General features: G+C 56.5%; 1 protein-coding gene across 1 annotated transcript; it reads left to right on the forward strand.

Annotated features, from left to right (window-relative positions):
* Positions 1 to 360: 360 nt before the first annotated feature.
* On the forward strand, positions 361 to 25621 carry MFSD4A (major facilitator superfamily domain containing 4A). Its single transcript, XM_068986382.1, has 10 exons — positions 361 to 590; positions 10184 to 10382; positions 11039 to 11299; positions 14904 to 15061; positions 15469 to 15595; positions 16625 to 16798; positions 19520 to 19667; positions 22981 to 23051; positions 24320 to 24440; positions 25560 to 25621. The coding sequence occupies exons 1-10, from the start codon at positions 361 to 363 to the stop codon at positions 25619 to 25621; spliced, it is 1551 nt and encodes a 516-aa protein (XP_068842483.1).
* The last annotated feature ends 1199 nt before the right edge of the window (positions 25622 to 26820 follow it).

The raw sequence follows: 26820 nt of genomic DNA on the forward strand, positions 1-26820 counted from the left end.
AAAGACACGGAGCTGGATGGGAGACGGGGTGGGGTGACAAGTGGCTCCCGGAGGATCTCCCGTAGCCGGGGGCGAGCGGAAACCTGGGTGTGGTGAGGAGGCGAGACCCGCGCCTGGCACCACGCGGGGAAAGCGCGGGCCCGGACGCGGTGCCCACGGCAGGAGCGGGGCCCCGGGCGCTCCCTGGGCCCGAGGGCGGGGCCCCTCGCCGGGCGGCCCCTCCCCGCCCGCCCCCGCCCCTCCCCCGGCCCCGGGCTCCCCGGCCCGGCTGGCCCTCCCGCCGGCGGGGCGGGCGGGCGAAGCGGCACTCGGGCACCGCGCGCGCCCGCACCAGTAGCCGCGAGCCCGCCGGCCGGGGCCATGGGCTGCGACGTCCGGGTGTCGGGGCTGCTCCGCCGCAACCTGCAGCCCACGCTCACCTACTGGAGCGTCTTCTTCAGCTTCGGCCTGTGCATCGCCTTCCTGGGGCCGACGCTGCTGGACCTGCGCTGCCAGACGCGCAGCTCGCTGCCCGAGATCTCCTGGGTCCTCTTCTCGCAGCAGCTCTGCCTCCTGCTGGGCAGCGCCCTCGGGGGCGTCTTCAAGAGGACGTGAGTGCCAGCCCCCGGCCCTTCCTGTCGCCCTCGTTCTGCCCCCCGCGGGGCTCGCGCCGGGGGTCGCCCCTGCCTCCGGAAGGCCGCGATCACCCCTCCCCGCCCTGCCAGCCATGCCCTGCCTTAGCCGGAGGGCTGCCTCCCGACCCACCCCCTCCCCAGCTCTCTCCCCAAAACTCTCTCCGGAGACTGAAGGTGACTTTTGGATTATTTATTTGCCCTTACTCATAGACCCAGCCCTCATGCTGCTTATCCCACCCCAAGCCCCTAGGGAGAGTGGCAGCGAGCTCCCAGAGGCTGCGGGGTCGCCTCTGGCACAACCCGTTTGAGGTCTGTCCCTAGCCCCTGCCGCTGGGGGCGGAATTGGAAGTGAGGTGGCAGGAGAGGGAGTGGACCTCAGGGGCTGTGCTCGATGCCAGGGCTGGCTGCAGCCGGACAGAGTGCCCTGGGGCAGCTCGACTCAGATCCTCAGCTCCAGAGCAGCCAACAAAGGGTGTCTCTTCCCTGGTGACCACAGGGCTGGTGGGTCCTGTGTGGTCCTGCTCCCGGGGGCGCCAGGGTTCCTGCGCTGGCCCCTGCAGGCAGCACCCTTCCGCCTCTGAGACAAGCAGGACCTTAGCGCTCAGTTCACCGAAGGGGGAGGTGCACGGTGACCCACCCATAGCTTAGTGAGGTGACCCTCCATCTCTGGCCTGGGGTCTCCCCCCGCTTCTCCCACCCCATGTTATTCCTGCCCAGTGTCTGCCCCAGGGCAGGGCTCTGGGCTCTGTCTGGCACGGCCTCCAGAGGCTCCCCTTTGCCTACCATGGCAGAGCCTCGTTCTCCAGGCTTGAATTTGACAGGGCCACCTCCATGCAGCCCTTTGGAAAGGCGGCAGGATCCACTCTCCTGGGGCACCGGGGAGAGGAGACTCAAAGCAGGGGCGGGATGACTTGCGAGCCAGAGGCTGCTGGAGGCGTCCCTAGTCCTGGCTTCTGGCTGGGTGGTTTCCTGGACTGCGTGGCCTCAGACAAGCAGAAGCCTGGGAACCAAGCCACAGTGGAAGCCTCTGGGGGGATGTGGGGATGGGATTCTGGGCCGAAGCTCTGCCCTTCCGCTCGCTGCTAGAAGTGTCTGTGAGGCGGGTCCCCGAGAGCTGATGGAGAGGAGTACAGTGTCCACGCATGGAGACCCCACTTTATGCCGCCCAGCTGACCAAGCATGATCGATTCACGAGTGATTATCCCCACAGCCAAAATCCTCCTGTAAACCAAAGAAGTCTCCTCTTAAGAAGCAAGTGTCCTTATGGACACTAGTGTTTCTGTGGGTTTTGTACAAGAGTGGATGCGTGGAGAACTCAGAAAATCTTGAGAAAAAGCTCAAGATTCTTTCTGATTCTGCCTATGGGTTTCTTTAGAAATCATTCAGGGTATTTTTCTGTTTTTGTTTTTAAGTATTTTGACTTACAAAAGCTCCCTTACCTGGAACTTTTTAGAAACCTGTGTAGGGCAAAGAACAGGAAAGGGAATGAGGATAATTCTAAACGGCAGGTTGGCATGCCAGGATTTGTGAGAACAGCAAAGATACACACCCAACTGGGCCAGCTCTTCCTTACCTACTCAGGACCTCCCTCAGGGCTCCTTACTCAATGAGGGGCTCTAAACAGGCAGTGGGAAGGGAAACTGGCTCAGGGAAAAGGAGAATAATCATGGTGGCAATAATGGCTTGCTTTTTTGAGCATTTAGGCCGTGCCACGCACTGTTCTTACTTGGGCTTCTGAGGTGGCGCAGTGGTAAAGAATCCACCTGCCAGTGATGGCATGCAGGAGACACAGGTTCGATACCTGGGTGGGGAAGATCCCCTGGAGAAGGAAATGGCAATCCAGTCCAGTATTTTGCCAGGAATATTCCTTGGACAGAGGAGCCTGACAGGGTCTCAAAGAGTCAGACATGGCTGAGCACACAAGCCTATACTTCTTTCTTAGTAACGTTTTTGTATCAACTCATTTAACCTTCATGACAATCGGTAGATAAGGTCTATTATCTCCATTTTGTGCAGAAGGAGGCCAAATCACAACGAGCTTAAGAAATTTGCCCCAGTTCACAGAGCTATTAAGCTGGCCAGGATATGAACCCACGCATTTGTATCTAGAACCAGATAGTTTGGAAATGCCTCTTGCTTTTTCATAAAAAAGCAAGCTGACTCATAGTAGTCAGCTTCAGCTCTGCAGGGTACAAGTTATACCGTATACTCTCCAGGCAGAGGCATACGGTCCATGCTCATGGGCTGAGGATTTTTAAGCGGACACTCCCGGGGAGGACACTGTGGTCTTCTGGGGCCTCCTGCTGGGACGTGAGGGGTGGGGGTCGGGTAGGGCACGGGGAGTGTGTCCCACCTGTGATTCAGGTTTAAATTGTGAACCTCAGTCCTCCTATGGCAAGACGACATGTCCTAATCCTATCCCTTGGTTAAGAGCAAAGTAGACGTCAGTGGAAGTAGAGGGAGGTCACAGGAGTGGCTTGTGCATAGACAGGAGTCATCACCTACCTAGAGCTGGACAGCTCACCACAGTCCTCCATCCTCAAAGCAAACAGAACCTCTGCCAGCCTGAAATCGGCCTCTCAGCCTCGACTCCTGAGCTCCGGCCTCACCAGAGCTAAAATGCTAATACCACCGCTGCTAGTGCTTTTCAGCTTAAGTGATTACTGCAAGTGTGCTGCGAGTTCTGCAGTGGGGGGTTGGTGTAACAAACTGGGACGGGAGGGCCAGCTGTTGCGAGGGAGCGGGGAAAGTGTGGGATGGCACACGCCAGGGAGGGGACAGTCAGAGCAGCACCCTTTCTCGGGGCTCCTGCTCGGGTCCTGCCCAGACCTTGGCCTGCACCGAGGAGCAGGGCTGAATCGGCTTTCCGGTTGCCTCCACGGGGACGTGCTCTGGAGGGACTGGGTGTGGAGAGCCTCAACATCAGCCTGGGTGCAGAGGAGGGCAGGAGCCCTCTTCTGGGGGAGGCAGGGGACCAGCTCTCCCTCTCTTCTGACACCGTCCGAGAGCTCAAAGGAGGCACTACATGTAGGCCGAGAGGGGAGAAGGGCATGTTTAGGGCTAGAAGAAGCTGGACACGACCTTCCTTAGAAAAATCTTATCAAGAGCAGGAAACTTTTCAGAAAAAAGCCCAAAGCCACCTAGCTGGCAGGGTGTGTAGATATGTACTTTGTCAGACCGGAAGAAGGGGTGGGTATTTAGACAAAAGGTTGGGGTTTTGTTCCTGGTTTCACGGGGACCTGTCTTACAACTCTGGGCAGTTTGGGAGACCCCTTGATCTCAAAGATATCAGGGCAGATAAATGACTTTCAGAGCTTCCCCAACCTTTCCCCAGCCTTGCCTGGGTGTTTCCTCTGCGTGTGTGCTCTTAATTAAAGGCTTGAGTTCGTCTTCTCTTTGCTCTATTAACTATCTTTTTCTCTACCTTTCTTTTTTTCCCTCAATTTCTTACAAGTCCCACCTTCCCAAGACCCACCTCTGACTCTCCCCTGCCCACTGCATGGAACCCGGTCTCCGTGGACATTTCCCCAGGCCACTCTCTGACCTACTTCCCCAGGATGCTGGCTCCCCGTGGTCTTGGGAAAGTGAAAGTGAAAGTGAAGTCGCTCAGTCGTGTCTGACTCTTTGCGACCCCATGGACTGTAGCCTACCAAGCTTCTCCGTCCATGGGATTCTCCAGGCAAGAATACTGGAGTGGGTTACCATTTCCTTCTCCAGGGGATCTGGGCTTCCCTGGTGGCTCAGAGGTGGTCTTGGGAACACAGTGCGAAAGCCAGTTCCCTTCTCTGAGCCAGACCCGGGTTGGTCCCCCATCTAGAAAGCCTCCTCCTCTCCTGCCAGCAGCTTGTCCACCTTCCAGCGTGCAGCAGACCGGGGCTTTAAAAATCTGTCTCCACGGGAGACAGCGTCTGGCCCAACAGTTTCACTCCTAGGTATATTCTTCAAAGAACTGAAAACATGTCCACACGAAAACTGGTACATGAGTGTTCATAGCAGCATTATATAGCATCATAGCAGCTGTTCATAACAGCCGAATGTTTATCCGCAGATGGATGGGCAAACAAAATGTGGTCTGTCCACACAATGGAATATGATTCAGTCATAAAAATGCACGAAGTCCTGACTCATTCTATAAATGGGTGATCTTTGACAACGTTATGCTAAGTGAAAGAGGCCCGTCTCAGGAGACCACACACTCTTATGGTGCCATTTTCATGAAAGTCCAGAGTTGGGAAAATCTCTAGAGACAGAAAGTAAATGAGTAGTTTCTTAGGGCTAAGGGTTCGTGCAGAGAGGAACGGGGAGTGACTGCTAATGGGTGAAGGGTTTCTTTTGGGGGTGATATAAATGCTCATAGATCATGGTGATGAGTTCATAACTCTGAATAAATTTTTGAAAAAACATTTAACTGTGTGCTTTGAATAGATAGTTTATGGCATGTAAATTATATCTCAATTTTTTTTTAATTAAAAAAATCTCAAAACCCATCCTATCCTTTAATTCAGTACTTTAACAAATATCTCTTGAGCCAGACCCTGTTTTCAGGGTGAATATGACACAGGTCTCTGCTCCTAAGGTGCTTATATTCTGGAGGACGATTTTAGTGAGATGAAGGAAATAAAGCAAGGTAAGGATGTGGAGTTACAGAGTTGGGGTTACTTTAGCTCTGTGGGGAAGACCTCTCTGTGCTGACACTTGACTGCAGGAGAGAGCCGTGCAAGCAAAGGGTGTGGGGAGAGGCGTTTCAGGCAGACAGGGCTACAAGTTTAACCAGTGTGCAGGGGGCACTCCGTGTGGGCCCAGCACCCGCCGGGCCAGGGGACGTCGTCATGCGAGGCTGCTGCCGTGATCTGGGTCTAATGGGGCAGCCGCCTTTGGCTGAGATCCCTCCCAAGTCAGGCTCCCTTGTTCTTCCTTCAGGGTCCCCTCAGCCTTAGCAGATGGTATCAAACAGGCTGGGGTGTGAGTGTGGGGGTGACCCCGCTGGAGGGCTTTCCCTTGCCCCTCCTACTGAGTGTCAGCCCTCCCTTTTCTCCCGGGCTGGACCAGAGTCTGCAGCCCACCCTTGCCCCTGTGGAGTGGAGAAGGTCTGGATGCCTCTGACGCCTCCTGGGTCTGCCTTCTGACCCTTGCCCTTCGGGGAGGAGCTTGTCCGAGGTGGACAGAGGGACTCCCTTGCGGTAGAACTGTGAGGGGAATGAGGCCGCATTCTTCCCCACACCCTGGCAGTCTTGGGTGGGACCTTGGCTGACATCTGCCTGTTCAAGCCCTTCCCCTGTTTCGGAGCCAGGCAGCCCCACCTCTTATCACAGAACCAGAAAAGCCAGCGCAGGCGTGTGGGGGTCACAGGTGCCCTCTGGGCAAGGCCGAGCCCCAGGCTGAGCAGTCAGCCGTGCTCAAGGTCACGTGGCCAAGGTGGGTGGCAGCTCAGCACTGCCCGCGGAGAGGGCCTGACTCTGCTCCTGCCCCTGTCTGCACCTCCTGTGTGGGGCCGTTAATAAGTAACTCGGACATTTCCCCGGCTTCCTGACGAAGGGCTCCCCAGACTGTCTTGGGGGACCAGGGCCCTTCTTTCCACCAGCCTGCACTGGCTTCAGAACCCAAACGAGGGAGGGACAGGCAGTGATACCACACTGGCCTTCTCCCAGGTTGTGGTCAGAAGCTGGGTCCCCGCGGGGCCTGTCTCACACCGATCTCTCGTCTGGGCCCACCTCCCGATGTGTAAAATGAGGGTAGGGCTCTTCGGTCCTTGGTGCCACTCTGGTAGTTTCCCAGCCAGCCTCACAGGATCGCCCCAGAGGGCTTGGCAGCGAGAACCAGGCGCAGGGCCAGGGGTCAGGCAAAAGCTGGCTCTAGGCCTCTGACCCTGAATGCTGAGTGGGCCAGTGTGTCCCCCTGGGGCAGCCTGGAACCTGCAGGTGAGCTGCAGATGGCTGAGCGAGGGAGGCGGACAGCTAAGCAGAGGGGGACAAGCGGACATCTCACTCCCTCCGCACAGGAGCCTTGCAAGGCAGTGCTCACCATCCTCGATGTACAGCAGAGAAACTGAGGCTCAGAAGGGCTAAGTGTAAATGCTTTGCCCCGAGCCACCCCCTGGGAACTAGCAAAGGTGGGCCTAGGACCAGTCTTCTGATTACAAACACATCCGTGCTGCTAAAGTGGCAGTGACCTTGAAGAAAAGTGCAAAGTGTTAGTCGCTCAGTCGTGTCTTACTCTTTGCAACCCCATGGACTGTAGCCTGCCAGGCTCCGCTATCCATGGAATTCTTCAGGCAAGAATCCTGGAGTGGGTTGCCACTCCCTTCTTGAGGGATCAAACGCAGGTATCGTGCATTGCAGGCAGATTCTTTACTGTCTGAGCCACCAGGGAATGACATTGTTATTCTGTGATTTTCAATTACCCACATTCTTGGAAGGGACCCTTGACCAAATCATTGTGACCAGGCCAATTAGTGTATCTCAGTCTGGCTCTAGGATGTCTCTAGGACTCCTTTTTTCTTGATAACAACATTACCATCCTAAATAAATTTGTTCAGGGTGATTTTTTAAAATGACTGGGCACAGCCCCACCAAAACAGCTGGGGAGGGTAAGCAGCCTGGGATGCAAACCCAATGTTCATTGAGTTGCAGCTGTCCCCATTTCCTGGGAACTGGTCTTCACCTCTGGCTGCCCCCACCCCACCCCACCCCAGAGCACCCCAGGAACCCAGCTGGCAGGCTGCAAGCCCAAACCACGGCCTGAGGTTGGCAGGAGCTGGCCCGGCTTGGCCCGGGGTTAGCAGAAGGGACTTCCCAGGCCAGCCTACCTCTAGCCTTTCCTTTCCTCAAGTTCTCTTTCCATCCCTTTCTCCTGTCTGTCCCTGGGCGTGGGAACAAAAGGCCCCCCTCTGGAAACTGAGTGTCCCTCTCTAGAACAGCAAATCGAGAGGGTGCCCACTGGAGAGAGGAGCGGCCTGGCAGGGCTGCCCACTGGCCCCTAGCCCTTCTGAGCCCCAACCCTATCTCCCGAGCCGCTTGCTGTTTCACTCCGCACCTTCGGGCCACCTGGCCCACTAGACTCTTTACCTTGTCACCTCTGTCTCCTTCTCTGTGTCACCATACCAGCAGCCTGCTCACCGTCTCTGATCCCTTTGTCCAGGCCGTGCTGCGTGGGGTGATAAGACAGGCCTTCCTCAAGCATTCCCATCTCACTGGCAATATTTAGCAACCCCAGATCGAACGCCTCAGGGATGGGGTCCAGGCATAGTCCAGCTGTGGGTCCCGCAAAGAGCAGAAGGCAGGAGTGTCCTTAGGAAGCCTGCGACGGAGCCAGCGTTATTGGGAAGCAGCTGGAGCTCCCGGAACACAAGCAGAGGGTCCATTCGTTTCTAGTAACTTCAGCCATTTGCTGCGCCTCCTAAGTCCAAGGCTCTGCAGAACCTGGCCTCACGCTCTCCTCTCAGCCTGGCGGGGTCTGTGGCCCAGCGCCTGCCTTTTTACGCACACACATGTGTGTGCACACGCCTCCATGGAAAAGCAGCATGGCGCAGAGAACAAGTCAGCAGCCTGGGCGGCGGCCTGGGATCTGTCCACTGCTCTCTTAGCCCTTCTCCCAGCCGTCTCTGATCCCTCTCTGACCTCCGTTTCCTGTGAGTCACACGAGGCCCAGTTGCAGGGTCTAGCTCACAGCTTTGTCGTGTGCACCAAGTGTCGTGGACGCTGGGAACAAGTGTCCTTGTTCTCATGCCCACCTAACGTTAGTTCTCTCTTCTTTCCCCACACCTTCCCACATTCCCTCCCCTCTCAGCTCACCGCCCCCAGGTCAGGTGGCCCCAGGACTGTACTACTGGCTACTTAACCACTCTCATCCAGGTTTTTCAAGACAGGAATGATAGTGTTTTTCCGGAGAGCTTTAGGAGTAATCCTTTAGGGTCCTACTTCACCTTTTTGTACTCGGAGCATCTGTGCTTTACCAGAAAGTGGTGAGTGAGGAAGTCGCAATGCCAGTCCATGGAGTAGCTCAGAGGGGAGACCTTAAGGAGGAGACGGGGACCCTCTGCTACCCCTGAAATCAGGCCACCCCGGAGGCTGCCCAGTCAATCTCGTGCAGGGAAAGGAAGGGGAGAGAGCCATCTGAGAGGCCTGTCGGCCTGCGAGGTGTGGCCATCTTCTCGGTGCCAGTACCAGGAGACGACCCACCGGGGAGCAGAAAGCAGAAGCACGTGAAGCTCGGGGAGCAGGCCGGCTGTCTGTGCCGGAGGCCAGGGGTGTGGGGGGAGCAGGACGGGGGCTGGGGTGGGGGCCCGAGTAGGCCTCCCCGCAGCACGACCCCCTCTTACTCCGCTTCTGGCAGCTGAGTCTCCCCTGCCTTCTCACACACAGCTCTGAGCTGGGAGTTGGCAGTGGTCACGATGGGTAGACCAGCCTGCAAACAAGAGAACAAGAAAACAAGGAAATAACAATCCGCTACTATCAGCAGAGCCCTTCTGATAACGGATTTAATCAAAGATGGAACGAGATGAAAAGCTGAGTGCCCAAAGGGTCAGAGGCAAGAGCTCCTAGGAAAAGACAGTCTGAGGTGTCTCTTGGGGCCTCTCACTGTTGTCAGTGAGCTGGAAATGCCGGTCTTGACGTGTAAATACTGACTCTCACCAACCCCCTCAGCCCTCCAGGTCTGGAGAGTCAGATGGAGGTTTCTAGGGGTCTCCAATTTCTCATAATCTGAGGTGCCTCCTCTACAAGCCCTCCCTTCCAGAACCTTCTTCTGCCCACTCTCCTTGCCCCCTGCCCCCACCTTAGCCTTTCAGACTGGCCTCAGAAAACACGAGGCTCCCTTCCTTTCTCAAGAGTCTGGTTGCTGGGCAGGTATACCCGAAAGGCCGTGAGAAAGCCATAGGCTTCCGTGCAGTGCTCACTCTCAGCAGCTCTCTGGGCTCCTCCAGGGAAAGCTGTCCACCCAGACACCGCTCCGTGGGGAAGGCTGAGGGCCTCGCTTCTGGACACTTGCCGGGCACGTAGAAGGGTCACCAGATTACCCAGATACCTGGGCTGAGGGCTTGATTTGGGCAGCTTGGGCCTGGCGCCTGCAGAGGGCCTGGTGTGCCTTACACCTGTGTGTGTGTGTGGGGGGGCACCTGGCCGCCCTCCCAGGCCCACCTCCAGCCTCACATACGTGGCACAGCTCCCTGGAGACGCTCAGAACCGGTTCACCCCACACCTTCCCTGGGAGGGATGGAGGTATCTTCACATCATAATTGTTTATCAGCAAACAGTTTAAAGCAAATGATGCAAGATCACTTTTATAAGTCCAATAATAGCAGTTACGCCTTGTGAAACATCCCTTACATAGTTCTCATGACCACCCTGTGTGGCAGGGACTGTCACTGGAGGAGACTCAGACATCTTGCCCACAACCTATAGCTAATAAGCGACAGAGCGCCACAGCTCCCTTCACCCTCGGACCAGAGGATGAGAGGAATGTCTCGGCTTCCCTGGGGGCCTACCCAGCGAGTAGATGAGTAGATGGGGCTGAGCGGGTCCTCACACGAAGGGCTGCAGCCCCGTCCACTGACCTCGCCCCCCACCCTGCAGCCTGGCCCAGTCGCTGTGGGCCCTCTTCACCTCCTCCCTGGCCATCTCCCTGGTGTTCGCCACCATCCCCTTCTGCCGGGATGTGGAGGTGCTGGCCTCCGTCATGGCGCTGGCCGGCCTGGCCATGGGCTGCATCGACACCGTGGCCAACATGCAGCTGGTGAGGATCTACCAGAAGGACTCGGCCGTCTTCCTCCAGGTGAGCCCCCGGCAGGCCTGGGGCTGGGGCGGGGCGGGGCTCAAAGGAGCTTCCTCAGCCCCCTGCCCAGGCCGGGTGTCCCTTCCTCACGGCCAGGACGGTGACCTGGAAAGAGCAGCAGGGTCAGGTTCAGACTGACCACTTCCAGCTGGGCCATACTGGCTGTTATCTCCAGACCTGGGTGTCTTCATCTCTAAAACAGGGTGATGACCAGTGTGCGCAGAGAGTCACAGGAATCTAAGTGCTAATGAGAAAAGGCTCTTTGTAAATTGGGAAGGGGCGTGATGGAAGGACTTGCTGTTCTCTCATCTCCTGTGTTTCTTCTTCCATCCTTCTCCCCCCTCTTGCCCAAGACTCTAGTCCAGCCCTTCCCTTTATCAACCCTTCTTCCCTTTGGGGTGTTACCTGGTGGATTCTAGCATGGGGATAGTCCCAGCTGAGGGTTAAGCTTTGGGAAAGAAGGGAGTGAGGGAGGGGTTGGCCACTGTCCCCAAGTTATCTCAGGCAGGAAGGTGGGGACAGGAGCTTCACTCCTCACCCCTTCTGCCTCCCACCCTCTGCTGCATCCAGGCAGGGGCTCCCCAGATGGGGCACACGGTGGGGTCATGCAAAGCCTGAGCTGCGCCTTCACCACCCCCAATTCTCTTCCCCGCCAGGTTCTCCATTTCTTTGTGGGCTTTGGTGCACTGCTGAGCCCTCTCATCGCCGACCCTTTCCTGTCTGAGGCCAACTGCTTGCCTGCCAACAGCACAGCCAATGCCACCTCCGGCAGCCATCTGTTCCATGCCTCCAGGGTCCTGGGCCGCCAGCACCCTGAGGCCCAGCCTTGGTCCAACCGGACGCTGCCTGGGGTGCCCTCGCAGGACGGGGCAGGGACCCGTGTGTCCTATGCCTTCTGGATTATGGCTCTGATCAACGTGAGTGGCCCTGGGCAGGGCTGGGTGAGGGCTAGTGGACAGTCCCCTACCAGGCCATACCAGCTCCCAGTACAGATTCTTCCGTTTCTGAGAAATGGACTGGGGCTGAGATGTGCCTTCAGGAAGAAGGGAAAGCTGACCCCCAGAGATGGATCCTGACCACAGGGAGTCGCAGGAGGTCACCTCTAAGGCCCTTCAGTTGTGACACCCTGGGACTGAGATTCTCCAAGGAGGTAAAACAGTGAGCAGGTTTAGCGCCATGACATCAGGGCTGACTTCCAAGTCCTCGGAGCTCCCCTAAGGCAACCAGCTCTTCTTCTCCAAGGGCAGCTGAAGTGGACCTCGGGACAGAGTCCTGCAGGACACGCCAGGCTCCCCTCTGGGGTCCGCAGTCACTAGTGGGCTTCTCCTGTTCCTGCTGTGAGGTGGGCCCCCATGGAGGCTGGAGGATGGACAAGATGACCTCCAAGGGGCCCTGCATGAGGTGGCTGCCCTGGTGGGGACAGAACGGGGAGACCACCACACAGTGGCCAGGGCAGGTCTCGGGGCCCTCTGCACCCCAGCTCGCATGCTCCTCTGCCAAGTCAGGGCTGACTCGCACCTGACTGGAAGCCCCCTGGGGCCCTGCAGCCTAGGTTAGCCCAGGCTGGGGACAGAGTGAGAGGATGGGGAACCCCCGCCAGCTCCTGGCCAGCTTAGGGCCGATGGCTGGGAGCAGCAGGGGCAGGCGCTGGGGTGGGGGTGGTCCGCCTGGCCGTGGGGTGCAGGTGGAGCAGGCGCTGGGGTGGGGGGTGGAGGTGGAGCAGGCGCTGGGGTGGGGGTGGTCCACCTGGCCGTGGGGTGCAGGTGCCGCAGGCGCTGGGGTGGGGGTTGTCCGCCCGGCCGTGGGGTGCAGGTGGAGCAGGCGCTGGGGCGGGGGTGGTCCGCCCGGCCGTGGGGTGCAGGTGGAGCAGGCGCTGGGGTTGTGGGGGTGCAGGTGGAGCAGGCGCTGGGGCGGGGGTGGTCCGCCCAGCCGTGGGGTGCAGGTGGAGCAGGCGCTGAGGTGGGGGGTGGAGGTGGAGCAGGCGCTGGGGTTGGGGGGGGTCTGCCTGGCTGTGGGGTGCAGGTGGAGTAGGCGCTGGGGTTGTGGGGGTGCAGGTGGAGCAGGCGCTGGGGCGGGGGTGGTCCACCCGGCCGTGGGGTGCAGGTGGAGCAGGCGCTGAGGTGGGGGGTGGAGGTGGAGCAGGCGCTGGGGTTGGGGGGGGGTTCTGCCTGGCTGTGGGGTGCAGGTGCCTCATTGTTTGTCACTCTGACTTGGAGTCTGTCTTGTCACCCGTCCCAAGGCAGGCAGGCTAGGCCTCAGAGTGGCGCCATACAGGTAGTATTGAAAGAGGCCTTTGAGGATACCCAGTCCCACTAACTGAGAAGGCAGGAAATGGCAACCCACTCCAGTGTTCTTGCCTGGAGAATCCCAGGGATGGAGGAGCCTGGTGGGCTGCCGTCTCTGGGGTCGCACAGAGTCGGACACGACTGATGCGACTTAGCAGGAGCAGCAGCCCCGCTAAACAGCCAGACCGTCACTGGCTCCAGGGCCTGTAAAGGGGCCAGTCAGAGACTTGACCAGGCTGGAACCCTGGCCTCCGGCACGAAGCCCTCCCAGCTGCCCTGTAATCGACTGCTCACTTCCTTTCTCTTTTGTAACTTTCCCTGCACCAGGGTGCTCACGGGAGGGCCTCAAAAGCGCACCCCTCTCCCTCTGCTCCTTCCCTTTTCTTCCCATGCCCATCATTGTTCGGGGAACAATGCAGCTTTGGGCCTTGTCCTCCAAGGGGGACCTAGGAAGGCAAAGCGCCCTGTCAGTACAATGTCAAGGCTGAGACTCTGGACCAGGAAGCCGGAACGTCCAGCCAGCTTAAGCCCGAGGTCTGTTTTCTCTTGCTCCATGAGGCACAGACTGGAGGCACTTTGTTTGCTGCAGGATTTCCGGACTTTTCCCATTGGTTTGTGTCTGAAGATAAACAGTCCACCCCAGAAGAGAATGGGCTAAGCATGCATGTGGGCAAATGCAAACACACAGGCCAGCCCACCTGGCATCCTCTGGCTTTTAAGGTGGAGCCTCTCTTTCCTGAATGGGCTCCTAATAAAGATCCAGTGTGTTCCTGCTGGCAACATCAGCCAACCCTGGCGAAGTCCTTCCCACCACCCACCTCTCTGGAAAGCCCAACCTGAGTGAGCACACCTCTTTTACAGCTGTTTCCCCTTGGCCTTCGCCCAGGCGTTCTGCTGCCAGAGGCCTCTGCATGTGGGTTTCCTGTTTCCCCCATCAGATTGGCGAGAGGGCTTCACCTCCTGCATCAGACCCAGGACTCCGGAGGGCCGTCTCCTCCATTCAGGCCTGGTTTATGGCTGTAACGCTGCTGGGGTCTGCCTGACTGACATTAATAAGTGGAAGGAGGCTCCCAAAGTGCTCCCAAGGAGGTGCCAGCACAGGGGTGGTGTTTAGCTGACTTGGGGAAATGCCTGTGTGAGCCAGCCTGTCTCCAGGCGAGGTAGAGGCTTGCCCAGGGCAGTGCCAGGCAGAGGCTGGCAGCTAGCTGATGTCTGTGCCAGCTTTGCCTGTGAGCCCCGAGGAGCCCATTGGCCCCTGGGACACTTCCATAGCTCCCAGGGCTTCTTCTTCTAAAGCAAAAGGAGCCAGGATGCAGTTACAGCAGGAAGGGCAGAGGTTGGACTTGATGAAGGACTTCCTGGCAGCAAGGGTGGTTAGACACAGGCAAGGCACCTGAGGGAGGCGGTGGAGGCAACTCCAGGAGAGGAGACATTTCTCATTGCTCTGGGGAGTTCATAAAACCTAAGCGACAACGCAAATATCAGTCAACCTGACTCTGGGCTCTGCGTGCGTGCTGTTCGTAGCATGCATTTCTCAATCTAAAGGAGGCCCTGCCTCTGTTCACCTTGAGGGCAGCCCCTGTGCTTTCGTGAGGTATATCACCCAGAACAGCCCCTGACATGGAGACAGCACTGGTTAGAATCAGGATGCCTGGGCGCCAGTCTAATCCTGCCTCAGGTCAGCTATGTGGCCCACACTAATGCTCTCAGACCTTCCCACTGCAGCAGGTTTAGACTAAGTGATAACTCCAAGCCTCAGTTGCCCCACCTGGGAAGTAGGTTTAATGGTTTCCCCCAGCACATTTTAAAGAACTGTGATGAACAAAAGCCAAACTCCTTTCTAAAGCATCACATGCTCTACCAGCGTGAATGAGTGTGAGGGGCCATTTCCAGCCCTGCTCAGGACAAGGATGTTGGAAAGGAGTTTATCTCTTGCACGTCCGGTGCCAGCAGAGGCCCCATGCGAGTCCAAGCTTTGCGTGTGAGAAGCACCTGTCTGTTCAGGGAAATGACTGCAGTTGAAGTCTGGCAGCAATTACAGCAAGCCTGCAGGGGTCAAGGCACCTGGCAGAGTTAGCTGGGGCTGGCTCTCAGGGGGCACCCTGTGGAAGGAGCCGTCGTCTCCCAGGACCATGCAGACCTCGGCCGCACAGCTGGGTGGAGGGGGTGCAGCAGGCCAGGCTGGGAAACGGGCCGCCTGGCGGGGCGCGGGCTCTGACCCTCTGCCCGCCCCCAGCTCCCGGTGCCCTTGGCCGTGCTGTATCTGCTGTCCAAAGAGCGCCTGCTGGGCTGCTGCCCTCAGAGGAGGCCCCTGCTGCTGTCTGCAGACGAGCTCACCCTGGAGACACAGCCTCCTGAGAAGGAAGACGCATCCTCGTTGTCCCCCCAGTTCCACCCAGGTGGGGACTCTAAGGAGCCCTCAGGCTCAAAGCCCCATTCCGAGGCTCCCCTGCTAAGCCCTCCCGCCCAGAGGGCAGACGTGGATCACAGGTGGTCATGGCTGGGAAAAAACCCTTGGCCCTGCTGGTCTCGGGCTGTGGGGAGGGGCAAGAGATGGAGCAAACGGGAAAGGAGGAGAGGAGAGCAGCTCGCACCCCCACCCTGCCTCACCCTGGCAGTGTGACCTCGGGCACCCTGCCTGTGTGACCTCGGGCACGCTGCCTAGCCTCTCTGAGCCCTGCTTCCAACCGCCCTGCGAAACGGACAGGGGCTGTCCTCATGAGCCGTCGGAAGGTGGAGAAGGTGGGAGGCAGGAAGCGGTCTCCTTTCTGCCAGAACTGAGACCTGTCCCCCATTCCTGTGTCCCATCCAGGGCACGAGGACCTGTTCAGCTGCTGCCAGAGGAAGAACTTCAGAGGGGTCCCTTCTTCCTTCTTCGCCATCCACATCACAGCCGCCCTGGTCCTGTTCATGACCGACGGGCTGACGGTGAGCCTGCCCTTGGAGGGCGCCCCTCATGGGGCACCCCCTGAGCCTCAAGTCCAGGTGTGGAGAGAGAAAGGAGGTGGATCAAGGTTTCCTAGAGACCGCACCTCTAGTACAGTTGATCCGAGTGTTTAAACCCAGCGTAAGTCCCAGGGAAGAGCCTCTCTAGAATACAGCCTCTGGGAACCTTGGTCTTCTGTGTTGTTCCGTTTTTATTTTCATGAACCCTGTGGATAAGGGACTCTGGTGTGTTACACGTTTTTCAAAGGGGCAGTGCCCTGTTCCCCCAGGTAGAGGTCATGCCATATAGACGCTAAGGCTTTCTGCTTCCTGGAACACTTTCCAAGCCTCGGCTTCTCAAGCCACGTGGTAAACAAGCTACAGGCAGTATCCGGGCCCAGCTAGCCACCAGTGACCTCTGTTACTCTGTTTACTGCTTTTCTCCAGAAACCTCTGCAGGATTAGATTAGGACTGTTTGCAGTGGCTGATTGAGAAACTGGTTGCCATATGAGGGACTCTCCAAAGAAAAGGCCCTGAAGGCCTAGATGACCTGGTAGAAAGTACTCGTGACAGAACTGGTTGACTTCCAATGCTCAGTGTGACCTTGGGCAAGTCACTTCCCTCTGCCCTTTCATCTGTAAAATGAGATGCCTGTACACACCTTTTTTAGCTGCGGCACCCCTCCTTTAGCAAAAAACCTTCTGTGGAATCCTCCTAAATGGGGCATGTAGTGAAATTCTGCTCTGGCTGAGGGGGGCAGAGCCTGCCTGCCTGCCTGGACCCCATGGGGCTCCTCTGGGACCCAGACACGCCTTCCTGAGCCCCTGGCTCCCGTGGGCACCATCTGCAGGCTTCCCGTGGGCACTGTCTGCGGGCTGTGGCACTCAGGTTCCAGCCTCAGCTCAGGCCCATGTGTCCCGGGTGGGCTCGGCTCCAGGCCTCTGGAGCAGGGCTGGTCCCCACTGGCCCAGACCACGCCTACCCGGCTGGGGACACTGCAGGTGTGCTCAGCGGGACCCATCTCCCCACAGGGCGCATACTCGGCCTTCGTGTACAGCTATGCAGTGGAGAAGCCGCTGTCCGTGGGACACAAGGTGGCCGGTTACCTCCCCAGCCTCTTCTGGGGCTTCATCACCCTGGGCCGGCTCATCTCCATTCCTGTCTCCTCCAGAGTAAAGCCAGCCACCATGGTTTTCATCAATGTGGTAAGCAGCCCCTTTCACTGCTTGGAGACCCAGAAGAACCGTTCACCCCGTGCCACAGCCCTGCCCCAGGACACCTTCTCAGACTGGACTCTGCCCCGGGTGGGGGGGGCGGGAGTGGAATGTCGTCGTACAAGGGTGGGAAAGAGATGCTGGGGTGGAAACCCAAGGCGTGCGGCCTACTTGCATGGTCTTGGAAAAGCCCTTTCCTCTCTCTGGGGCTCAGACTTTGTACCCACTGAAGAAAGGGGCTACAGGAAGTGACTGCTGTATCGGGAGCAGGTCCCCGCTGACAGCCTGCCGGACGAGGAGGGAAGCAGGGCTGACCTCGACCCTTCCTGGTTCACCCTGGTGCCCAGGGAGGGGGTCAGAGTGCTGTGGCCGGCAGAGCCACCATCTCGGGGATGGCGCCTGGGAATTTGCATCTTGCAGCTCTCCCAGAGTAGCACGTAGGATGACCTTCAAAGAGCTAGTCTCTCTGGAGGTCTGGGCCTGAGAGGTGGTTAAGACTTTCCATCCTGATGAGTATCCCTGCCACCACCTATGACAAAGAGGTCCAGATTACAGATTCCTGTAAGGTTGTTTAGCCCAACTTCTGACCAGGGCTCAAATCACCTCTATAATACTGCTTCCAAGGGGTCCAAAATCTGTCTAAACACCCCTAGTGGATGGAAACTCACCACCTCTCCAAGAAGTCCAATCCACTGTCAGAATGTACTTTCTTGAGTTTCTAGAGGAGAGAGGGTGGGGAAATAATGTAGAGGCTCTTGCCTGGAGAATCCCATGGATGGAGGAGCCTGGCAGGCTACAGTCCATGGGGTCGCAAGAGTCGGACACGACTGAGCGACTAAACCACCACCACCACCATAGAGGCCAAAGGTCATGAGCCCCAAGAAAGGCCCTTGGATTGGGCCTTGTGCTGACTGATGACTTAAAAGAAAGAACTTTTGTTCAATGTAGCTGGGAGGTGGGGGTGGCGTAGAAGCCAAACTCAAAGAGTTTGGGAATTCCCTGGTGGTGCGGGTTAGTGGTGAGGACTCATTGCTTCTACTTGCAGGGGGCATGGATTTGATGGGGGCTGAGAGCAGGGAAGGGAAGGGAGAGGGAGAGAAGGAAGACGTGTGAGGAGCTGAATAGGCTTGTTTGACAAGAGTTGGGTGGTGTGAGTGCGTTTGCAGGCAGAGGAGAAAGGGAGGGAGCCTGTGAGGACACGGGATCAGAGGGGATGCGAATGGGGAGGCCAGGGAGAGGCGAGGGGTCGGAGGGCAGCGTGTGGAGCAGGGGTGGCGTGATGCAGATCCCCCTGGGGGAGAAGATGAGGGTACAGAGGCTGCTGGTGGCCCGGCTCTCCAGCACACGAGGCCAGCTGCTTAAAGACAGAGTGACTCTGAGTTTGGGAGAAAGCAGGAAGTCGGAGGCCTCCACGGGACTCAGACACTGGCAATAAACTCACCTGGGGTGCTGGGTTTAAAGAGGAAAATCAGATTTCTGGGTCCAACTCAGACTTGGTGAATCCAAATGTCCAGGGGTAGGGGCTAGCAATCTATATCGTCAACAGACACCCGAGGGTGGGGGTTGGAGGTGGGGGGGCGGTGTTCCTGTCATCAAGAAGTTTGGAAAAACACTATCCTACAGCAAGTGATTCCCAAATACATTAGGCCCCTCAACCCCATGTGCTTTTGGAATATACAGATTCCTGGGCCCCGGCCCCGGGGAGTGGGGGAGTGGAGTGGAACCCGGGTGTCTGAGTTTTGTAAGCTCTTTAGGTGCTTTTCTTCGGCAGGTTGCTGGGACCACAACTGAACCGCCCTGAACAGGGTGCAGCTGTCAAGTCTCAGATCCCCCGCGATTTCTTCTCAGATTCCGCTCCGTTTAAAATTAAGGGTTATTCTGCTCTTGATGTTCTGCTGGATCTCAAGAGTCACTCACGGGTTGATGAGCACACACGCTGTGTGCGGGGCCCTGCAGGGAACGGCTGGGCTGCCGCGTTCTCTAAGTGGAGCTCTCTGGCTTTAGGGCGCTTCCAGTTGGCTAGGGAAGAAGATGGGGAGAGGGAGTCTGTGTCCTGGCTGGAAGGCAAGGCGAGGGTGAGGAGCTGGTAGGCAGCTGGGGAGCGGGCTGAGGGCCCCGGCTGGGCTGGCCGCTGGCGAGCGGGGCACGCCGAGTGGGGGCGGAGTTGCTAACTTGCCCTGGCATCCTGCGTCTTCTGTCAATCAGGCTAACGTAGGAGAGAGAGGTGCGGTTTGTTGTTTTTGGCACACCTCGCCCCATGTGGGATCTTAGTTCCCCGTCCGGGGATCAAACACACGCCCCCCGGCAATGGAAGCGCAGGTTCTGAACCGCTGGACCGCCAGCGAAGTCCTGAGTTGGGTGTTTTTCAAACGTGCCAAGTGTAGCGATTCTCAGGTGGCTCTTGGGGCCCTGGTGTAAGCGGAGGGGAGCAGGAGGTGACCGCTCCTTAAGCTTGCGCGGCAGGCCGTCCGCGCGATGCCGGGGGCTGCGCGCCCTGCTCTCTCCGGGTCTCTCCTGTCCTCGGCGTTCTCCTTCCTTGGCAGGCGCAGCTGGGGAAGGTGCAGTTCCCGCGCACTCCACAGGGCCGTGCCCTAGTCACACAGCCCGCCCGGGGCCAGGAGGCGTTTCGTCTGGAGACGGACCGGCTTTTCTTTCTCAGCGGCCACCCAGCTGCTCCCCAGCTCCTCAGCGCCCCCTTCTCTGCTGTGACAGGTCGGCGTGGTGGTGACGTTCCTGGTGCTTCTTGTTTTCTCCCATAACGTGGTCTTCCTGTTCGTGGGGACGGCCAGCCTGGGTCTGTCCCTCAGCAGCACCTTCCCCAGCATGCTGGCCTACACCGAGGACGTGCTGCAGTACAGAGGTGAGCCCCTCCTTCCTCCGCGCCCACCCTCTCTCCGGGGCCTTCCAGCCAGAAGGTCCCTGCCCACCGCCTCACAGCCTGAATGTGGGAGAGGCTCACAAACAGTGTTGTTCCGACCCGCGTGGCCCCCTTCTTTCAACATATGCTGGATCGTGAGATTTCAGACCACAGACAAGCAGTGAGCGCCTCTTTCCCATCTTCTTTTTCCCTATAGTGGTTGGTGGTGGTGGTGGTGGTTTAGTCGCTCAGCCGACTCTGTGTGACCTGGACTGTAGCCTGCCAGGCTCCTCTGTCCATGGGATTTTCCAGGCAAGAATACTGGAGTGGGTTGCCATTTCCTTCTCCAGGGGATCTTCCTGACCCAGGGATTGAACCCAAGTCTCCTGCATTGCAGGCAGATTCTTTACCAACTGAGCATGTCACACAGCTGGCATTTTGGGTAATATGCATGTGCTGGAAATTCCAAGTTCAAGGAAAACCAAATATGCATGGGAAAAATGATAGCACAGGGAAAGAGTTTTATAACTTATCAGTAAAAGTACCTGCTTGCTTTGTTTTCCTGTGGATGTTGTTGGAAACAGAGGATTGGAACAATGACTCCACACCTGATTCACGGTTGTGACATGGCCTCTTAGAAAACCTCTGATTCTCTCAACTAAGCTTCCCTTTCTGTAGCCTCCCGAGTGTGCATAGCAAAGATCTTTTTCAGAAAAACAAGTTAATTAAAAATTATGTTTTGAACATTTAATGTTACCCTCAGACGTAATCAGATTCCCCAGAATGTTGGAAAACCACCACTAAAGATGAGTGATTTCTTTGGAGCAGGAGTGGGGGGAGTTGGTGTCTGGGGGCTGGAGTGTGGGGCAAGACGGGATCAGAGCAATTAGTGCTACAGCCCACCCATCTGCTGAGCTGATCCTGAGACCAGGATCCTTGAAACCCCAAACTTCAAAGAAGTAAATGAAGGAATGAGCTGATGTGGGTATCACATATCACCTAGTATATCCCACAGAGGTTAAAGGGCTCAGCAAATGTTAGAGTTTAACGATAATAACAAGGTTATGTCGGTTGGTTCTGCTGCAGATGGTCACTCCATCGCTCCTCTTTTCTCACCATCCCTGCCTTGGTTCAGGCCTTTATCAACCTCTCACCTGGTTGGAATAGTTAATGGAGCCCACCTTTTCATGATTTCTGATCACCCCCATCTGTGCCATGGCAGCTCTTGGCTTGTCTCCTGGCCTTCCGATTTGCCTCCATCAGAGGTTCTCAATGTGGTTCCATATTCTAATCACCCGGAGCCCCTGTAACAGAGCCTGGGCTTCATCTCCACACAGTCTGATGTACTCCAGCTGCCGGGTGATGCTGCCGGGTGATGGTACCGCGTAGCCAGGGTGAGGGCCGCTTCCTGGGCTGCCACCCTCTGCAGACGCAGAGGGACTGCTTGGAAACGCAGAGCTGCTCACAGCCCTCACGCCTTCCTCTGGAGCTCTCTCCCTTTCTGCAGCCGCCCTGCCTGCTTCCCCTCAGAGGCCGCCTGGTTCAATCACCTGCCACCTCTCGATGGCACAAAACCCGCTATCTCCACACTTTGGCAGAGGCGGGAACTTCACCCGGAACGCCCTCTCATCTGCCTGCTGGCGCCCCGCCCCTTTCACACCCTCGGGAGCCTCTGACCCCACTGGGAAGGCGAGCCCCCTCCCTGTCCTCGCCCCGCCTGTCCGTCCCACCTTCGTCCTAACGTTACCTGCCGCTCCTCGACATGCACCCTGAGTGCACCAGCGAGGAACGGAGGCCAGAGCTTGGCTTTGAGGTCAGCAGGAGACCTGAAGGTCCACCTCGCCTCCGTGCCTTCCGGCTCTGTCACCTTGCGCAATTCATCTTCCTCCCCGCTTCTGAGCCTCAGTTTTTCTCTGTGCAAAATCAGAATGCCAATACCTTCCTTTTAGGGTTGTCCTGTGCGTTGGAGGGCATGCAAAGCTCCTGACTCAACAGCGTAAGGTGCTCACAGGTGCTCAGTATAGATGTTAACTCCGGTGAGTCACCTGAGTGCCCTCAGGGTTTAGCACAGTACCTGCCCATAGACGCTACTGCGGAGAGTAGACACTCACATGGGTGCTACGGACCATCTAGAGACAGGCTCACGGAGGGGACGGAGCACCGAGCTGGCCCAGGGTGGGTCAAGTCACAGAGGAAGGGCGTGCTGGGGAAGGGAGAGGCAGGGCAGTGAGCACTGTGAGGGCGAGGGCTGAGACGGTGGTACACCTACGTGAGAAAAACGGGGGCCTGGAATGCCGGAGGAGACGACGCTGATCTCTGAGTGTCTAGCAAACGTTGGTGCTGGTGACAGGCTGAACTAAAATTCAAGGCGCGGGCTCTCTCGTGGGCTGCCTGCCAGACAGGGCGGGCGGAGGGGGCGCTACACGAGAGCGGGGAGCTGGGGACAGAAGGAGCACAGAGGAGCAGCTAATGCAGGCTCAGGGCTGGGGAAGATGATAATGAAGGCAATCTCCAAACACGAAGGAATTTTCTAGACCAAGAGGAGGAGGAGGAGGGTTCAGGAGGGGGTGAAGGCGCGTGTCAGAAGCTGGCGGTGAGCGTCTGTGCAGGTCAGCAGACGCAGGAGTCTCTCCTGGCTGGAGGGTGGCTTGTGAGCAGACAGTGTGATAGTCTGAGCTTGCAGTGGGGCAGGTGATAAGAGCGCCCATGCAAGCCACATTAAAGCATCTGGCCCTGACCCTGACGGCAGTGTGAAGGGTTTAAGCAGAGAACCGGCTTGGTTTCGAGGCTTTACTGTGGGCAGCGCTGTGCTGATGGCTCACATGTGTTTGCATCAGGGTTATCCACACAGCAGCCCCGAGGAGATCCTATGCCCATTTTACCAAAGAGACAGGGGAGGAATTGCCTAAGGTCCCGTAGCTAGTAGGTGGCGGAGCAGGCTTGGAACCCGGGTGTGACTCTGAAGCTTGGGCTCTGAAGGCCTGTGCCACGTGGCCAGATTGATCAGAAGCTGGCTGGTTAGTGCAATGCCAGGGGCGTGAGGCCTGCCTGGCAGGGGAGAGCAGGAATCTTCCTGGAAAAGTAGTTGGTGTTCACACTGGGAAGGGCCCTGAATGCCAGGCTAAGCAACTTGGAATAAATGCTGAAGATAATCGTGAGTAACTGAAGGCTTCAGAACTGGGAGATAATATAATGACAGACCCAAGCAAGGTCAAGGGCTCACGTGTGAGAAACCTCGGGAGTCCCCCTGGATTATGGCAGCAGACATGTCTTCCTAACTTGCCGTCACTAAGCCCGATCCTTCTCTCCTGTTCAGGCTGTGCGACCACAGTGCTGGTGACGGGGGCGGGCGTCGGAGAGATGGTCCTCCAGATGCTGGTTGGTTCGGTACGTCGGGAGACCCAGGGTGGGGGGATGAGGGGCACGCCCCTCCAGGCAGTGGGAAGATGCGGCCAGCCCCTCCTGAACCCAGCTGTCCCTTCCCCGGGCCTTCCGCACGGCAAGCAGGGCCCACTCCGTCTGTGCCACCTGTTTCCGCTTCTGAGCCACCCCTGGAAGCTGAGCCTCCAAATGCGGGACTGGAGATGTGAAGGGCCACGATGCATGGTCCAAAGCAAACACAAGCCGTGTCTGGGAGCGGGGCCAGGGGCCCCGTGGGAATGTTTAGCTCTCAGAGCCTGGGACAGGCTTGGGCTGCAGGCCCAAGAATGGAGCTCCTTCCCATCCCCCTAAGCCCCCTTTCCCTGCCCCACCTCTCTTCACCTCTGGCCACCCTACAAAGGGCCCAGCGTTCTGCCCGACTCCTGCCTGATCAAGGGCCAAGTTGCCCAGTTCCCTTCAAACATACCCACGTTTCATTTGTTCAGCAGGGAAAAAGAACCCATCTGCTTTTTAGCATAGACTATGATGTAGACATTGTGATGCTTCTTTTCAGAGAGGATACTGAGACTCAGAAATTAAGCAACTTGCCTTCAGTCACACTTCTAATAACCAACAGAGATGATGTCCAGAGTTAGGCCTTTCAGTCTCTGAAATCCCTCTAACCACTGCGCGATTCTCCTCTCCTTTCGCCCTGCTGGACCAGGGGAAGAGCTCCCCCTTATGACACCCTCTATGCTGAAATAAGGTGATACCTGGGGTTCACCACAGTGGAATCTAGTGCAGGAAGACATGAAGGGTACAGAGCAAACATGCTAATTGCTAAAGCTGGTGATGGGTCCACAGGAACGCCATAAAACATGCTGGCATATGTTTTACATTTTCCATAATAACAGGATATATATATATATATATGTACATATATACACACCTTCTCTGCAGAGTTCTGCTCAGGGCCTGTGGGTACAGAAACACCTAATATGATTGGAGTTTTAAGGAGGAGATGGAAATTTTCAAAGGGTCCAGGACACAGGGCTGAAAGGGACTGCAGGGGTCAGCGGGTCCAACCGCTGCTGCACAGCAGGATTTCTGCTACCTCCAGAAACATAACCTTGAAACAAGGCCCAGATGTCCCTCCTACCTGTGTTTCTGTCTATAGGTGTGGCGGGCCTGAACTTGACTGAAAACCCTGCCACGGCCGGAGAAGGCCGCTTCCTCCAATACATCTTCATGTGAGGTTTTGACGGCCTGTATCTCTGTGTTTTCCCCTTTGGCAGATATTCCAGGCTCAGGGCAGCTATAGTTTCCTGGTCTGCGGTGTGATCTTTGGTGGCTTGGCTTTCACCTTCTATATCTTGCTCCTGTTTTTCCACAGGATGCACCCTGGACTCTCATCAGGTAAGGAAAGAATCTATTTCTACACAAGAGGAGGAAAAGCGAGCAGGGGGGTGTGTGGGAGATGCCGTGGATCTTAGCACGCCACAAATGATGTTCTGTTCCAAGTAAAATGCAAGGAAATGTTTATTTTTCTACAGCTTCCTTTCCCCCTTCCTGCTTTGCCCTGCGATTGTCCGCTCTGGGCTCCCAGGGCTGGAGCAGCGGGAGAGGCTGACTCATGGCTTCTCCATCAGGAGTGGGCCATGGTCTGTGACCTGGCTTCCTGCATCCCACCAGGCCAGGGGACCGGGGGCCAAGAATCGCTTTCCAGCCTGGGCCAAGCACTGAGAGGCAGAGCCTGCCTCCTTGGCTGGAACTTGGCCCAGCAGCCTAACTGGTCATCTCTTTGCAGTTTGGGATTTGACTCCAGTCCAAGTCTCTTTCTCAAATAGAAGTCCTCAGGCCAAGTGGCAAAGAAAAGCTTGTTCAGGACAGAGGCACCCCCTAAGAACAGTCTCGCTCCTGGAGCCCCCAGGCAGGGGAAGTCCCAAAGCTATTTCCTTGCCTTTCCACCCAGAGCTCTCAAAATCCCAGCAACTGAACCAGCTGTGCATGTAGCCAATTCTTAAGAGAAGGTTTGCCTGGGCAAACCTGCCTCCTCATCATTGAAAGCAAAATACCCCTCACAAAGACTGAAGTGCCAGACAGCCTCAGCCCTGTCCCTCAGTAGGCGGAGATAGCTCCCTTTAAACATCAGTGTGAGGGCCCCCAGTCAGCACCCACTCCAGCCTTGAGCCGGAGGTGGTAGGTACCCGTGTGGTCCAGTCCAACCTTAGGCACGGTGCCTTCAGTTAAGCCACCGTTCAAGAAAGATTTGCTGAATATCCAGGGAGTAACACTTAAATGAGTTCCCTGTTCACAAAAGACAAAAAGAAGTATATATTTCCCAAGCCCTAGACACTAGTCTCAACAAACTGCCTCCACCAACTAGCTTGCCAGAATCAGTAGGTCTGACTTTCCACTCGGCTCCCTGATGTGAGCCAGTGAATAGCAGGGAAACAAAAAGCCTGGGTAAGGTCTTGGAGTAAATAAGGGCTAATCAGAGCTGCTGCAACGTGCTACCTGTCTTCTCTCCGGTAGGTCCTACTCAAGACAAGGCACTTGGAATGGAGAGCCTGGAGAGCTACCAGAGGAAGAGCTAGGAGGCGGCGGGCGGCGACGTCCAGCCTCCTGAGCAGCAGCTCAGCTCAAAGGGCTGAGGAAGCCAGGGCGGCAGCGGAGGCACCTCTCGACGCTTTGGTTCTCATCTTCACTGATACTGGGTGGGGTAAAAGAAATTAAATTGGGTTCTGTACCTGGACCTCCCTGGGCAAATCATTAGATGTTTACCTGGCTGTTCAAGTTGCTCTCCTCTTCCCTGGCTCAGACTTTTGGTGAGAGTGAGTCAAGATACCCAGCTGGAAAGGAAGATACCAAGATGCTTCAGCCATTGGCCACCTTCTGCATGAACCACACCCTGAGTCTGAAGATCACTCTTGGTTGAAGCTTGAAAAAAATAAGTTGAAATTATAAAGAGCAATGATCATTGCTATATATAGACAGATTTTAAGTTAATCAAAACAAACCCCAGGTTATTCCTTGGCATGCTGAAAGGACTGTGTTTTTACTTATTAATCGTCCAAAATCCCTCTAACCTCTGCTATCAGTAGTTCATCTATAGTCTAAAACATCAAAAGGAAAGTTGAATCTTGCTACCTTTGGGGCACTAATTCAGCGGTATGCTGGGCTAGCTCATACCAGCTTATAAAAGCCAATTGTTAAGTTTTCATTTTGAGAGCTAGTTGTTAAACACAGCTATTATTTAAAATTAGAGAAATTTATTGCCTTTGTTTTTAATGTAATTTATAACTACTCAGATGGTAATGGAGAAGGAAATGGCAAGCCACTCCAGCATTCTTGCCTGGAGAATCTCATGGACAGAGGAGCCTGGCAGGCTACAGTCCATGGGGTCGCACAGAGTTGGACACAACTGTAGTGACTTTGCACGCACGCACTCGGATGGTAAAGGATCTGCCTGCAATGCAGGAGGCTCGAGTTCAATCCCTGGGTCAGAAGGATCCCTGGAGACTGGAATGGCAACCCATTCCAGCATTCTTGCCTGGAGAAGCTCATGGACAGAGGAGCCTGGCGGGCTACAATCCATGGGGTTGCAAAGAGTCAGACATGACTGAGCGACTAACACTTTTACTCAAAAGACATCATTTCCTAATTTTTTTATACCTATGCTCTTGAGACTTAGTTATTGTACCTGCAGGGTAGAAATACTATTATAAAGGTATCCTTTGGTGTATATCTTTCCAATTCCACTTTCAGTGATAACAGGTTGGTGGCTTGAGATCAG

This window comes from Capricornis sumatraensis, chromosome 14 (assembly GCF_032405125.1).
Source record: "Capricornis sumatraensis isolate serow.1 chromosome 14, serow.2, whole genome shotgun sequence".
NCBI lineage: Eukaryota > Metazoa > Chordata > Mammalia > Artiodactyla > Bovidae > Capricornis > Capricornis sumatraensis.